This window comes from Zootoca vivipara, chromosome 16, assembly GCF_965207765.1.
Source record: "Zootoca vivipara chromosome 16, rZooViv2.hap1.1, whole genome shotgun sequence".
Lineage (NCBI taxonomy): Eukaryota > Metazoa > Chordata > Lepidosauria > Squamata > Lacertidae > Zootoca > Zootoca vivipara.
In genome coordinates, this window is record NC_142599.1 from 39,791,935 (window position 1) to 39,808,715 (window position 16,781).

The window sequence follows — 16,781 nt, forward strand, 5'->3', positions numbered from 1 at the left end:
GGAGGAGGAAGAAGAAGAAGAAGAAGAAGAAGAAGAAGAAGAAGAAGAAGAAGAAAGAAGAAGAAGAAGAAGAAGAAGAAGAAGAAGAAGAAGAAGAAGAAGAAGAAGAAGAAGAAGAAGAAGGAAGAAGAAGAAGAAGAAGAAGAAGAAGAAAGAAGAAGAAGAAGAAGAAGAAGAAGAAGAAAGAAGGAAGAAGAAGAAGAAGAAGAAGAAGTGTGTGGCTGCCCATTTAGGGGGATTTATCCCCACAAATAGCACCCCAATAGAGCACCTGTCCAGCACTCAGATCAGAATGGGAAACGTTATTTTTCTCCCTCCCTCATGACGCCCCAAGTCATGAACATGCAATGGATGTTGCGAGATTCAGGGATGCTGGACTAGATGGGTCCCCTTTGGCCTGCAGGCTCTCCTGAGGTTCTTATGGAGCCTCCAGGTCCAGAGGCAGTCTATCTTGATTCCTTGGTTCTTTGGGGCACCTGAACCTATGACGAGCCCTGCTGGATCACATCGGTGGCCCATTTAGTCCAGCCTCCTGTGCTCACAGTGGCCAAACCAGATGCCCATTATGCGAAACCCACACCGGGATGTGAGTACAAGAGGGCCTCTCCCCTCCGGTGGTTACCAGAAGCAGGACTGCTTCCAAAAGTGAAGGCAGAACATAGAAATCGTGGCTAATAGCCACCGATAGCCCTCTCCTCCACAAGTTTGCCTACCCATACAACATGGCAGCCATGGCTACATTTGGCCATGGTGAGAACAAGAGGCTAGACGAGGTGGGCCTTAAAACTCAAGGCCTACACCCTTGTTTTGACATCAGCTACACAAATGTCTGACGTGGCCGACCTGCCTCGCCCCCCCCCCGTTTATCAAGGTCAATACCCCACCACAAAGCACGACGTCAGGCCAGGACGCCCTGCGTTTCCCGAGACGGAGCCCCGTTCAGCGCTTGGGCGAGCCCAACCGCATCCCGTCGTGCAGAAAGCGGTGGTGCTGATCTGCGTCCCACAGCGGCAGGAAGGGGCCCACCACACAGATATTGTTCCAGGTGTCAAATAGGAGGGGGAAATACGCCAGTGTCCCCATTTCTTTCCCCTACCCGCCCCAACCCACACAGGCACCGGAGGTGGAAGAAAAGTAGGTCCTGGGGTGTCAAGAAAAAAGCAACTGAGCAGAAGGCGCCGCAACAGAACGAGGTACGACAAGGCTCCACTGGCACGACCTTGTGGAAGGTGGCTGGACTCTGGCTCCTGGCAACCAGCAGGACCAGTGGTCTGAATAGACAGTTCCAAGCTAGACGAGCCAATGGACTCCAATTCCCATCATCCTCGACCTTTGGCCGTGTTCATAGGTGCCAACTCCCTGGGGCCCTGGGTGCCCGAGCACCCACAAAATTCCCCACCTACAAATATCGGTGCCAGGTTCCCAGTACCCACAGCCCCAGGCACCCACAGGTGTGGGGCCAAGTTGGTACACCTGGCCATTCTGGCTAGGGCTGATGGGAGCTGGAGTCAGAGAACATTGGTGGTACGGCCATCCCTGACTGTTGGCCATGTTTGCAGGGGCTGATGGGAGTTGGAGTCAAAGAACGCCATTGAACTACATCTCCCATCAGCTTCAGTCGGCGTGGCCAACAGGCAGGGATGATTGGCGCTGTAGTTCTATGATATTCGTGGACTCCCATCAGCCCAAGCTATCCTGGCCAGCTCTCGGGAATTGGGAGCTTCAGCCCAGCAACAGCCAGAGGATCATAGATTGGGAAAAGCTGCACTCTAACCTATTTGAGAAATACACAGAGGAATGGGCCGTAAATGGTCGCCAAGCCACGGCAGCTGAATGGAGCCTCCATCTGCGGTGACACTCTACCTGCAAATGCCAGTTACTGAAGGCCGGTCCCTGGCACTTCCAGGTAGGAGACACCCTGGTCTGAAATCCTGGGGAGCCTCTGCCCGCCAGCTTAGGGCAGGCATCCCCAAACTTTGGCCCTCCAGATGTTTTGGACTACAATTCCCATCATCCCTGACCACTGGTCCTGTTAGCTAGGGATCATGGGAGTTGTAGGCCAAAACATCTGGAGGGCCGCAGTTTGGGGATGCCTGGCTTAGGGAGTCCTGATCTAGATGGGCCAATGGCCTTGACCTGGTGTGAGACATCTCTCTGTGTCACGAATGGATTTCAAGACCTGCTTGCGAGATCCCAGGATGCTGTTCTTTTTAAAGCGGTTGAGTGTGGTGTTTGCAGCTGCCGATCACTAACTCGCAAAGAAGCCCAACAGTTGTTGCAAAGTGCTTAGCAGCTGGCGGGAAGATATAGGGGGGCAACTTTCTAAGTGCTTACGGTCTCCGCTGTGGTTAACCTGTTGTTGAGTGGTCTGCACTCACTCAGAGATCAGGGTGAGCTGAGGGGCGAAAGGCAGGAAAAATCTGGTAATTTCATGGAATTTCCTTTAAAAAAAAAAAAGCTACTGTCCTCCTAAAAAACCCAACAAATAATGAAATCCTACTCACACGTGTGCGTCTTCTTCATGGCTGCTGACCCTGCGAACCAAGAAGAGGGCGAGTTAAGAAAGGTTCATTTGTTTTCAAGAAATAAATAAATGAGACCAAACACCAACCAGAGGTCCAAAGGAGTGTAAGCTGCCTGCCTGCTGCTTGGTGAAATAGATTTGCCCACAGCCCCGGCCTGCTATTGGCCAAGGTGCTGTGATGTCACGGAATGTTTGGCAAGCCATGGAAAGGTTGGCTACGGAATTAAAGCAAACACTCCACCTGCTCAGAGCGACTGGGAAAGTTTGGTTGGAAAGAACTTTGCCGAAGGGAAACGAGACAGGGTGGTGGGAAGGAGGAAGAGAAGGGCGGGCAGAGTGTGGTGTGGTCAAGGGAAGTCCGGTGCCCAGATATTAAGGAGGAAGCAGAGCTAGGGGGTAGCAGCCCAGAGGCAAAGTGGCCGAGAAACCAAGAGGTAAGGACAGAAAAGGGTAGAGGTCTGTGGAAGAGAGAAGTCAAGAGTTTGGTATCTGACAGACCAAAATTGCTTTTTCAGGGAGCAAAAATACCGTTTTTTTACGCATCATGTTGCCACTAGTTTGCAAGATGGCAGCAACCTCCACTGATCTAAGGGCAGATGGGAAAGTTAGGATGGTATAATTCAGAGTGGGTTGAAGTGCTTTGTTGTCTTAGCAAACCAAATCCCTTTAAGGGCATAGCCCCGAAAAGTGTGAGGGGGGAGACCGATTCACAGAAAGTTGGGGCTGTAGGATTTGTCTATTTCAGTTGTTGCAGTTTCTTAAATTTGCTTCTCCACATTCCCAAATCAGTTTGTGACTTTTTTTTTTTAAAAAAAGAACCCTGAAGAAAATTCAGCATTTTAGTGCGAATCTCCCCCAATGCACAGATTTTTACACACTGTCTTGACAAACGGACACATTTTTGTAAGCAATTTCCCCTAATACAATGCATTTCCCCCTGTTATTTCCACAGATATATTAATTTTATGCACTTTCCCCTAATACAAGGCATTTTTAAAAATGCTATTCTCACATATATATTCATTTCACACACATAGATCCCTAATGTGTGCATTTTTTGCAAATTCTAGCCAAAGAACTCCATCGCAAAATTCAGATTAGCACGCATTTCAGCAGATGTTTGCTTTGAGGTTTTGGAAATTTGCAAATTTCATAAATTCGATGTTAAATGCAAACTGAATCAATTTTTTTCTCCCATTCCTAATGGGAAGCTATCTGACACCCTGCAAGCAAATCAGGATGAATTCCCAGCAAACATCTGGATTTCTATTTGACAGTAAACATTCTCAAAAAGTGTTGCAGTTTTGCATTTTGGCCACAAGAGGGAGTGCCCAAACAACCTGGTGGCGAGGAGAGTTAAAATAACTTCTTCGATCGAGAGAATCAAACCGATCAATTGCTTTCCGATAAAACCCTGGAGTTTCGCTACAGCACTCTCTGCCCTTTGCATTAGAGCAACGGTTCCCAAATACTCCCACAGATCAATTGAAAATTGTTGAGAGTTTTGCCGGATCAGTTAAATAATTTTTCTGCCAGGTGCAAGAATTATAATGCTCTGATACCATGAAATGCAGTGAGGAGGGATACGAGGAAGTCAAAAATGTTAAGACAGATTGAATGATAAATGTGAGTTTTGTTTTTTGCTTTTCTTTTGTTTATTATCATGTTTGATATTTTGTATCTCTCTATTTTTTGTGTTTTATGTTTTTGTATTTTTTGTGATATTGTGTTTTATGTTTCTATGTATTTTTTCAGTTCTATAAAATTAATAAATATCAATTTCAAAAAAAGGGAATTATAATGCTCTGTGCTAGACGTGGCATGATTTTTCAATTGCACTCCTTATTGCTCCTTTTATTTATTAAATTGCATTACAATTTGAATTCCAGTTTGAATATTTACTATTCGCTGAATCACAGAATTGTACAGCTGGAAGACTATGGATTATTAATTATTTTTGCTACGACATTTACACCCCAACTTTTCCTCCAAGGAGCTCAGGGTGGCGTAAAGAGTTCTCCCCCTTTCTCACCGCGTCCTAACAACAACCCTGTGAGGCAGGCCAGGCTGAGAGACCAAGACCGGCCCAAGGTCATCCGCAGACTCCGTACTGCAATGCAATAAACTATAGTCACACCTCGGGTTACAGCCGCTTCAGGCTGCGTCTTTTCGGGTTGCGCTCCGCGCCGAACCCAGAAGTACCGGAACAGGTTACTTCTGTTTTTTGGCGCGCGTGCATGAACTCTAAATCACGCTTTGCACATGTGCAGAAGCGCTGAACCGCGACACACGTGTGCGCAGACGTGGATTGCGAACGTGCCTCCCTCACAGATCACGTTTGCAATTCAAGCGTCCACTGTATAATGTACGAAATGAGCACAGAACACAAGACTCAATCTCAGGATTGTGGGTTTGAGACCCATTTTGGGCAAAAGATTCCCCTGTGAACCCCTTCCAACTCTACGATTCTATGATTCTAAATATAATAAGTGCCGTGTTTTTTCCTGTATAAGGCGCCCCCATGTATAAGACGCCCCCTACTTTTGGGGACCCCAAATTTCCTTATTTTAAAGTAAAAAAACAACAACCTAGTCTTATAGATGGAAAAGTCCGGTAAGAAAAAACAATATATTTGACGCACGCACAATGCAGATCACCTGAAAGAAGCCTGATAAACCACAATTTGGGAACCTCTGAATTAAGGGCAGGCTGCCTAATCCTGCCTAACCCCACAAATCACAGGAACCACATTACAGACATGGTCAATGGGCAAGGATCCTGCTCGCTGTGCTGGCGATTGAACCATGTGTGTAGCGGAAGCAGCCACTTAAGAACGGAAGAAGAGCCGTAGCTGGACCAGGCGAAACACCCATGTAGTCCAGCCTCCTGCCTCTCGGAATCTAGATAGACTGCCTCTGGACTTGGAGGTTCAGAAGAGCTCAAGGAAAGTCCGCAAGCAGGACCCGAATGGAGCAGCAACGCTCCTGATTGCGACTCCCAACAACTGGTAGTATTTCGAGTCGCACTGCCTCCGACCGTGGCCCCTCCTTGCTTCTGATGAAGGGCGGTACATAAATCTAATAATTAAATAATCCTCTTTCAAAGCCATCAAGGCTGGTGGCCGTTGCTGCCTCCTGCAGCAGGGAGTTCCGCAGATTATCTGTATGCCTCCCTGTGAAAGTCTGTCCTTGCAACAACAACAACATATTATTATTTATACCCTGAGCATCTGGCTGCGTTTCCCCAGCCACTCTGGGCGGCTTCCAACAGAACAGAACATTAAAATGCAATAACCTATTAAACATTAAAAGCTTCCCTAAGTTTTGCAATCGCTTTGCGCGATTTCGTACCCCTCTGCCACGTTACTCACCTTTTCTCAGCTCCATTGGTGATGAACACCTGTGGGCTTCCAGTGGCTGCTGGACTCCAACTCCCATCAGGCCTGCAGATCACCACGGCCAACAAACGATGGGAGTTGGGAGTCCTGCAGCAACTGGGGGCGGGGACAAAGGTGCCCCACTATGAAGCTGCCCCAGAGGTTGTCTCTACTCCCCATAGGGGGGTGGCTGCAACCCCTCGATCATTTCGGCCGCCCTTTTCTTCAAAGCTGCGCTGCGTACGTGTGGCAGTGAAATCCCCGTACCGTTTATGAGCTAATTGGAAGATCCTCTGCAGTAGCTAAGCCACGTCTAAGCCGCTTTACCGTTTCTGTTCTTCATCTTCACTCCTTTATCTCTGGGGCTATTTATAATTGGGCCAAGATGCACCCTGCACATTGCAAAACAAGAACACCACTCTCCCCACCCCCTCCGCCTCCGAGAAACTCGGCTCTCCCTCTTTTTTTTTTTTTTTGAGCAAGTCGCTAGTCCTTAAGGGTGCAGAGCTATTCTGCAAACAAACTGGGGGTGGGGGGTGGGCAGGGAGAGGAGGGTAGCACACACCCACGATCTGGCACAGAACTAGCTTTCCTGAGAAACTTAGTCGGGTTCCATTTTCAGAAAAGAAACAAAGACTTCCGTGGTTCTAGTCCTCATGACCGCTTTGCAAGGACAGCATCCGCCGAAGTCTCAGGGGCGTTTTGCAGCGGCGGCTGGGTAGGTGTGGAGAGAGAAACAGGAGGGGGGGGATGAGATTCCTGCACCCTTCAGACCTTTTAGTTTGTATTAATTTAGCCCACTTTTCTGCCTGTCGGGCAGCAGTTTTAAAAGATTTTAAAAACAACAGCATAGTTGCACTAAAACCCAAACTGTTTAAAGAGACACCCCTTCCTCTCCTCTAGTCAAAAAACCAATCAATCCCTTAATTATGGTCAATAACCAATACGAGTCACTAGCCTAGAATGGATAGCGAGCCAGTCCCCTGGTCATAACCGTGAGAACGGGAACCTCGCTTTTCAAACCTGAGGGTCACTGCAAACTGGTGTTGGTCTTCTGGCAGTGTACTCTGCAAGATCTCATCGCCAAAATCTCAGCGCATTAGTAGTACATCCATACCTTGGTTTTCGAACAGCTTAGTTCCCGAACGTTTTGGCTCCCAAACCTGGAAGTGACTGTTCTGGTTTGCGAACTATTTTCGGAAGCCGAACATCCGGCGCGGCTTCCGACGGGCTGCAGGAACTTCATGCAGCCCATCAGGAGCCATGCTTTAGTTTCTGGATGTTTTAGAAGTCAAATGGACTTCCAGAATGGATTCCGTTCGACTTCCAACAGATAATGGACTGAACACAGATAATGGAATGTCCGCACATCTTTCTTAGTTGTTCTGAGGCGCTTTCCCAACAGCAACACATTTTTGCTGTCCAAAAGGGGCACTTTTGCGCTCTAGCGCGAAATAGTTTCGTGATATAAAGAGATACAGGATTCCAGCAAGTTACAGGCCGGGTAACCACTGGAAACGAAGCAGGATGTGCCCCCCCCAAAAAAACTTTCTGCAGGTGCTAAATGTTGTTTCCTCCAAGGAGCTCAAGGTGGTGCACAGACTTATCCTCCTCCCCCTTTTATCCTCACGATAACCCTGCGAGGTAGGTTATGCTGAGTGTGAGTAGCCAGTTCAAGGTCACACACCCAGCGGGATTTGAACCCAGGTCTCTCCCAGGGTTCTCTGAACACTATACCACCACTGGCTGCTTTGAACTGGGGTTTCTTTGGCCAATACAGTCGTACCTTGGAAGTTGAGCAGAATTCGTTCTGGAGATCCGTTCGACTTCCAAAACATTCAGAAACCAAAGCGCGGCTTCCGATTGGCTGCAACCGATTGGTGGTGTTCAGGAGCCAAAAGGTTCGGCTCCCAAGGTACGACTGTAATTTAACCATGTTATTGTTTCCATCAACCGTTTTGAGCAGGCATCCCCAAACTGCGGCCCTCCAGATGTTTTGGGACTACAACACCCATGATCCCTAGCTAAGAGGACCAATGGTCAGGGATGATGGGAATTGTAGTCCAAAACATCTGGAGGGCCGAAGGTTGGGGATGCCTGGCTTTGAGGTCTTATCGCCACATCTGGCAAGAGAAATAAATTAAACACATCTCACGGTGTTCTAGGGAGAGGGAGAATGGGCTCTCTTCTTACCCACTTTCTCCCCTTCCAAACTTTTTATTTTTCATGAGAAAAACAGCAAAGGTTTGTTCGCCTTTCGTTTCTGTTTGCTTTCTGAAGAAACTGCAAAATCCATCAGTTTTTGGGCGGAGGGGAGTTTCTCTTCCCCTAGCAGCCAGCTTTCATAATAACTAAAACGCTGCCAGAACTTAGAAGGTCCTTCTCTGACAAACTGGTACCACGAAGTATAGCAAATGCAGCACTTGTGGAAACATTTAAATAATAATAAAAAAAGGATTGGCACAAGGCCGAAGCACGAAGACTCTTTTGCAATTGAATGGCAGAGCTTTATAAAACAGATGATTTAAAAAAAATGAAAATAAAGGACAACCTCTCATGTTATAAAACAGCTAAAGATTTTATTGCCTATTTCTCGGCAAATAGCAGTCTGCGATAAGAACGTGCTGTGTTATTTTGTACACATTGCCTAAACTTCCAGGCTAGGGTGGGATATCCCATTATTTATATGTATGCTGTTTTGATACATTGAAATAATTTTATAAAAAAGGGAGGGTGCCAAGGAAAATCAAACCAGGAGGAAATGGGAAGAAGAGAAGGAACAGATCGGAGGGCGAAAATGGTTATTTTGCACACACTGCCTAAACACCCAACTTCTGCGGTTTAAGGATTTCTCCGCACTGTGTTGTTGTTGTTGTTGTATGTTGAAATAATTTAATATAAAGAAACGGAGGAAGGAAAAATCAAAGCAGAAAGAGATGAGGGGAGGGAGGGGAAAAGAGGAACCGCACAGATCCGAGGGCGAAAAGCGAGTCCCTGTTCCTTCCCCTCCGCCAAATCCCTCTCCCTCTCCGCCTGCCTCTTTCCACGGATGAGGTTTAAATAAGGAAGTGAGCCGGTCGCTAGGGGAGCCTGCAGCCAGATGAGAGCTGTCCTCATGCGAACTCCGCCGTTACATAACTCGGCTACCAAGCCCTGGCAAGCCGCCAGTCCCCAGCGGGTGGAAGCTTCTCCTGCAAGCCGAGCCCAGCCAAGACCAGCTGGGGGACTGCCTCCTCTCCCTCTCGGCTTTCTCCACCCGGCTTCCAGTCCTGCACAGGCCAGAAAGGGAAGAGAGGGAAGGGGGAGGCTGTCGAGAAACGGCTGCAAAAAGAGGCGGCAAGAATAAAGCCACACACTGGAAAACAACAACAACCCTCTCCCTACCGTCTCTCCAAATCTCTCTCTCCCCTCCCCAAAAGGCTCTCACAGTGGTGCAGCACTCTGGACACCCAGATCTCAAGCGTGGCAACAGACGCCACTGACTCAGGCCCGCCTGCCCCACTTCGGGCAGGCTGGGCAAACGGGAATTGATCGCCTGGCATGGGGATGCGGCTGGTTCTGGGGTGGAGCGTTCTACCAGCCGGTTTCCATTTATACATTTGGGAGCGGGGAGGGGGGAGAGGGTTAGGCACCCGTAAATCCGCGCTAAAGTTGGGAGAGACGGTGGAGGGGAAGGGAGGAGGAGGCCCATACGGGGTGGTTTGCTTTGGAAAAGGGGGGAAATATGCAGAGGGAGAGCAGACGCCCGCCCCAGGCTTTGGGGCTGTGTGTGGAGTGCTTGCGGCCATGTGCAGAGTGCAGCCCCCAACCGGGAGGGGACAGCATAATCTGTGGGCAAAAACAGAACAACATTAGAAGGAAAATATGACTAGATGGCTGAACTTCACCTTGCAGGCAAAGAAAATCCTCTTCTAAAAAGAACAAGGGGGAGGAACAATAATAATGTTGTTATTATTTGTGCCCCACCCACCTGACTGAGTTGCCCCAACCACTATGAGCAGCTTCCAGTATATAGAAAAACATTTTTGTTGTTGTTTAGTCGTTTAGTCGTGTCCGACTCTTCGTGACCCCATTGACCAGAGCACGCCAGGCACTCCTGTCTTGCACTGCCTCCCGCAGTTTGGTCAAACTCATGTTTGTAGCTTCGAGAACACTGTCCAACCATCTCGTCCTCTGTCGTCCCCTTCTCCTAGTGCCCTCAATCTTTCCCAACATCAGGGTCCTTTCCAGGGAGTCTTCTCTTCTCCTGAGGTGGCCAAAGTATTGGAGCCTCAGCTTCACGATCTGTCCTTCCAGGGAGCACTCAGGGCTGATTTCCTTAAGAATGGATAGGTTTGATCTTCTTGCAGTCCATGGGACTCTCAAGAGTCTCCTCCAGCACCATAATTCAAAAGCATCAATTCTTCGGCAATCAGCCTTCTTTATGGTCCAGCTCTCACTTCCATACATCACTACTGGGAAAACCATAGCTTTAACTATACGGACCTTTGTAGGCAAGGTGATGTCTCTGCTTTTTAAGATGCTGTCTAGGTTTGTCATTGCTTTTCTCCCAAGAAGCAGGCGTCTTTTAATTTCGTGACTGCTGTCACCATCTGCAGTGATCAAGGAGCCCAAGAAAGTAAAATCTCTCACTGCCTCCATTTCTTCCCCTTCTATTTGCCAGGAGGTGATGGGACCAGTGGCCATGATCTTGGTTTTTTTGATGTTGAGCTTCAGACCATTAAAAAAAACTTCCCTATACAGGGCTGCCTTCAGATGTCTTCTATAGGTGCTTAACCCTTACCCTGCCAAGTAGTTTTCTGCTGCAAACTTGTCCCAGCCTCATTCGTTTCTCCCTTCAGCAGGAACTCTCCAAGTGGCGAAGAGGGCCGAGGGATTTCTGACGGGGAAGTCTGACCGGAGAGGGTCCCCCTCCCAGTTGTGTCCCGCCCCACCCGTTTGCAACTCTACTTCCCAAGGTCCTTTCTTCCCCTCAGGCAGGGCTTGTGCCATGCGAGTCAACCCAGCTGGGCATCACATGGGCCCACATGCCCCATCTCTCTGGACTTGCCCCTCCTCTCCAGCATGGCAACCTGCTTGCTTCTTCACCCTCCTCTCGCTCTGGCCCAAACAATGCTTGGCAGGGGGTTGGACTGGATGGCCCTTGTGGTCTCTTCCAACTCTATGATTCTATAATGGTGGTGGGGGAGAGGAAGATGGAGCAGTAGATACCATGTCTATTTCCTCAGTGGCTCTCTGCCTGCCAAGCAAATGGGTACGTAGCCAGGAGAAGGAGCTGCTGATGGTGGCAGGAAGCAGGCACACTCACCTTAGGGAAGGGGGCTTGTGGGTGGGGGTCTTGCTCAAGAGATGCCCAAACCTGGAACAGACAATGTCTACGGGGCTCAAACAAGAGCGTGAAGAAGAACTCAGGGGAGGGTTGCAACAGAAAAGCGACAGGTGGGGACAGGGTGAAGCAACCCTCTCTCTGAGCTTCTCTGGTCTACGGTAAATCACTCCCCTCCACACACAAAAGCTGCCCCACAGGTGACAATACCTACAGGGATCAAACAAGGCTGCCTGTTTGGAGGAGTAGGGAAGGGGAAAGGCTCACAGAGTGGAAAAGCAACGGGTGGGGAGAGGGTCAAGCAGGCCTCTCCCTGCTCCTTCTCTAGTCTAGATCACCCCAAGCTGCTTTTCCTCCTACAATTACAGTGAATCCTCCGGATACGAATTAAATTCGTTCTGGGGGTCCGTATTTAACCTGAAAAGTCCGTAACTGGAGCCGCTTCTGTACACACGCACGACGCGATAGAGTGGTTCTGCGCATGCGACGAAACCCAGACGTATACACTTCCGGGTTTGCCGCGTTCGCAACCCGAAAGTTACATATCCAGAGCAGTACGTAACTCGAGGGTCCACTGTATCGACTGTCCTTGGGGTAGGGGTCAGTCTCACACAATATTTGCGAGTTAATATCTCTGTACAGTGGAGTCAGGGGCTGCCTTTGCCTTCAGTACAACCTCCTGGGTCCTATGTGTCAGAGGTGGGCAGAGCCAGAGGCAAAAGGGGCAGAGTAACAGGTGCGAATCACACCTTCGTCCAGTAGATTAGCTTCTACACACACACACACACACACACACACACACACACACACACACACACACACCCTACCTCTCTGCCCTTCTTTCAGGAAGGAAGAGGACACATCCCTCCCAGGCTGGGGCTGCAGAGCATGGATCTGTGGCCCAGGGTAAGTCTCAAGGGTCACACAGAGGGGTCTGGAGGGCCACATCCTGCCCTCCCACCCCGGGCTGAAGCTACCTGAATACTGCTGTACAGAATACTTAGAAATATGAAAGGCTTTGTAAAAGTGGAAAGCCAATGAAGCCAAACATTGGAAGATTCTGGACCAATAAAAGGTTTTTCCACACACACATACACAGAGCAGTTAAACTGTGGAACTCCCTTCCACAGGAGGCAGTGACAGACGCTGGTTTTAAAAGAGGATTGGACAGAGTGATAAGGCTATCAATGGCTCGTAGCCGGGATGGCTCTGTTCTGCCTTCACAGCAATGCTTCTGAATGCCAGTTGCTGGAGGCCACAGGCATCTGCTTGGCCGCTGTGTGGGAAGGATGCTGGACTCGATCCAACAATACGCTTCTTATGCTCTTGTAGAACCTCCAGCGCCAGAGGCAGTCTACCTAAATATCAGGATTCTGGGAGGTATTTGGCCACTGGGATAAGAGAACGTTGGGCCAGATGGGCCACGGGCCTGATCCAGCAGGCAGGCTCTTATGTTCTGAATGCACCCAGAAAGAAAGCAGGACATTTTGTGGAATTTATTGAGGCGAGGGCGTGTAGGAATCGGGAATATTCCTAGTACCCCCCTGTCCCATCCCGAAGCGATACAGAGATTCCCAAACAGATGCAACCACCCCACCCATCTCCCCGCCCCCTTGTTTGGAAGGAAGCTGTTTCCTGGAGTTACCGCATCAGGATTTCGTTGGGACACAGAAATCACCCCATGGGGTTTTCCCCTTCCTCTCCCCCTAATTCCCGTTTTATTTCCCCTCTTCTTCTAAAAGTTTCCACTTCCTTCAACGCTCCTTCCCTCAGGAGCCTTCACTAGCTGTTCTCCCTACACGTAAAAATAAGTAAAAATCAGTGGGTCGGAGACCTATAGATGCCTATAGACAGGAAGAGAAACATCACCCCATTGCCTGGAAACTCTTCCAGCTAAGGACTAAGGGAACCTGCCTTGAACTCCATGCGCTGGAAGCTTCTGTTCCCCCCCTCCCATTGGCCGAGCCGGTGTGACCTCACAGAATGTTTCACAAGCATTCCGACCAACCGGCAGTCAGTACAGAAGCGGGTGGTTGGACTTCAACTCCCATCAGGCCCTGCCAGCAGAGCCAATGGTCAAGGATGATGGGAGTTGTAGTCCAGCAACATCGAACCTGAATCTTCCAACATCCAGATTCGCTGGATCTGGTACAACTGAATATTCTGCCTTCTGTGGCTGGTGTGTGTGTGTATTGTTTCCTCATTGCATTTATATATCACTTTTCCTAGAAGAAAGGTGCTCAAGGGGGGGCACTTGGTTCCTCCAACTCCCCCTTTTATCCTCACAACAAGCCTGTGAGGTAGGTTAGGCCAAGAGGCAGTGACTGGCCCAAGTTACCGGTAACAGCCACTGCGCTGCATGTGACTGAGTGGGGATTCGAACCCGGGTCTGTCAGGTTCCAGTCCAATGCTCTTGCCTTATTTTTATTATATGATTTACACACCGCTGGTTTGGAGAAAGGGAAACCCCTCAAAGCTGTTTACAAAAGGGATAAAATTATCACCAAGAAAAACAATTTAAGATGCCGGAAAGGTTAAAACAATAACGGACCGAACACAGATTAAAGCACTTGCCCATTTTCTAGACTTTCAAGACACATATTACATTCCTTTAAAACAGGCACCCCCAAACTCGGCCCTCCAGATGTTTTGGGACTACAACTCCCATCATCCCTAGCTAACAGGACCAGTGGTCAGGGATGATGGGAATTGTAGTCCCAAAACATCTGGAGGGCCGAGTTTGGGGGTGCCTGTTTTAAAACATACAAAAAAAAATCAAAATACTGCAGCAGATTAAAATTCCCACCAGCATCTCTAAGCCTCTGGGTAGGCTTGCCTAAACAAGGATGTTTTTAGCAGCTGCTGAAAGGAATACAACGAAAGCAACTGCTTGGTATCAATTGGCAGGGAGTTCCAAAGTGTACCAACGTTAAGGGATCTATTTCTTTCAAAAACGAAATGGGCATTACCTGGCACCTGCAGGCACGCTGATTCCACCGATCAAAGCAGTCGAGTGGGTGTTTACGGGGTGAGGCGATCTTGTAGGTCCCAAGTTGTTGAGGTCTTAAAGCAGGCATAGGCAACCTTGGCTCTCCAGATGTTTTGGAACTACAACTCCCATGATCCCTGACCGCTGGCCCTGTTAGCTAGGCATCATGGGAGTTGTAGTTCCAAAACATCTGGAGAGCCAAGGTTGCCTATGCCTGGCTTAAAGTCTAATGCAGGCATCCCCAAACTTTGACCCTCCAGATGTTTTGGACTACAATTTCCATCTTCCCTGACCACTGGTCCTGTTAGCTAGGGATCATGGGAGTTGTAGGCCAAAACATGTGGAGGGCCGCAGTTTGGGGATGCCTGGTCTAATGGTACCTGGCCCAGTAACAAACTGGGAACCAGTGCAGACCTCGGAGCACAGGTGAGATACGCAAAAAAGAGCTCACTCCCGCCAGCAATTACGCTGCAGCATTTTGCACCCACTGCAGCTCCTCAGATCGGGCGCAGGGGAAGCCCCACGTAGAGAACATTGCAGCAATCTATCGTCCCGCCCGCAGCTCACAACAAGGACATTACACATACCCACACATTCCATCCGTGGAGACGGTTTGGGCTTTGGCAAGGACGCGCCCAGGTGTGCCAACGCCAGGCGGCACGCCCTCCCCTGTGCAAGAAGATTATGTAATGCGCCCCCGCCCAAGTCACGCACCCTGCCAGATCTGCTTACTTCATCCCAGCTCCGGCCCTCGGGCACGCAGCAGGGCAGCAATTAGGCGAGCCGCCCTCGGGTGCTCGGCCAGCTGTTGTCGGAGCGGCCGTCGCCCGAGTAGGCACCCGGGCACGTGGCCCCAGTGGCGCTTCCAGGAAATTTTGGGGCACGCTTCTGTGCGCAACACGGGGAAAGGAGTTTGAGAGGCAGCCGGCAGCTCAAGCCAGTCCCGAATGTGGACTCTGGGTTGGGAAGACAACTCACAATGCCATGTTTGGGGGAGATTTTGCCCCCCAAAATCTGAACAACTTTGCCAAAGCTCAACAACTTTTGTGTCCAGATTTTCACTGTTTGAAATATGGCAACCCTAGGCCCATCTAGTCCAGCTTCTTCTTCTTCTTTGGCGTAGCCGAATCAGATTGTCTTCCATAAACAACGGTTTTAACAATGAGTCCATAAGTGACTGTGGAGGCAAATTCTGGATCCACACGTCCTTCCACAGTGGGGACATTGGTTTCCGGGTGGGAGTTGATCACGGTGAGGGTTTGCCAAGTGTGCCTTCCTCCTAGCACATTTCTCCCTTGAGTCCCGAGTTCAAACGTCTTCAAAACTCATGGCACCTTTGGAGAAGGCTGTTCTCCAACTGGAGCGCTCGCAGGCCAGTGTTTCCCAGTTGCTTTGGAAGATGAGAATCAGGCATCCGCACAACGTGTCCAGTCCAACGATGTTGAAGAATCATTGCTTCAATCCTGGTGATCTTTGCTTCTTCCAGTACACTGGTATTAGTTCGCCTGATTTCACTGTTTGAAATATGGCAACCCTAGGCTCATCTAGTCCAGCATCTCGTTCTCGCAGGGGCCCAACGACCCTAAGATAGACTGCTTTTCGACCTGGAGGCTCCATAAGGTCATCAGAAGAGCCCTGTAGCTCTAGCACCCTGTCCTCGCATCCCAACTTTTTTGCATAGCTCCGCCCCTCTTCCTCCTTTTTTTGGCTGCAGAACGTTGGGAACTTTAAGGAGCTGCTAGTTAAGCCCCGCCCTCTTCAGGAGGGGTGTGGCTTCAGCTCAAGGGGTGGGACTCTGCCTCTGAGGGGAGGGGCTTCTGCACAATATATTAACTCAGCCCCTGAAAAACCTAAACGCAGAAGCAGATCCTGGTAGCAAAACCCTGCAAGACGGCTTCATCCTTACTTAAAAACCCAAACAAAACCCCTGCCTGATGTACGTCAACAGAAAATCTAAATCTCTCACCTGAGGGAACATTTCTGGGGAGTGCGTTTATCTGCTTTCTCCCTCACCCCCCCCTCAAATCCGAGTAAACTCCTTTCTCTGAGCTAATTTCTTTCTCGCAAAGCCAGAGAGTCGAAAGTGGGGAAAGGGGCTCTGCTAAGACGGAGCAAATCGGCTCTCAGCTAATAATCCGCCTTTATAAATAGCTGTGCTTTCTCCACAGGCCTCAGGAAAGGCCAGTTAAGGGCGCTGGGAGGGGACCTTACAAGGCCTAAATCCCTTGAAGGCGAGCCATTCATTTTTTAAAAAACCACCTTTGAATTTTGCGGTTATTTTCTTCTTTAAGTTCCACATCAAGCAAAGCTCAATTCTAACTAGTTGGACATCTAAAATCCTAACCCATTCCACAGTTGAAAGGACTCCAGTCTTTTAGTGTGGCAGCACCTGAACTTTGGAACTCCCTGCCTCTTGAATATCTGGCAGGTGCCTTCTATGTGGTCTTTTTGGAACCTGCTGAAAACATCCTTATTTAGACATGCCTACGGGTGGCGCTGTGGGTTAAACCAAAGCCAAAGCCAAAGCCAACTCATCTTCTTGGGAGCAATGCAGGAGGAGGGCAAT

General features: G+C 49.3%; 1 protein-coding gene across 1 annotated transcript in view; it reads right to left on the bottom strand.

Moving 5' to 3' along the window:
- Window positions 1-16,781, bottom strand: part of RORC (RAR related orphan receptor C) — a 76,498-nt gene that overhangs the window by 39,613 nt on the left and 20,104 nt on the right. Inside the window, exon 2 of the mRNA XM_035098064.3 lies at window positions 2,505-2,534. Coding sequence (XP_034953955.2) covers window positions 2,505-2,534 — 30 coding nt within the window. The remainder of the gene's footprint in view (window positions 1-2,504; window positions 2,535-16,781) is intronic.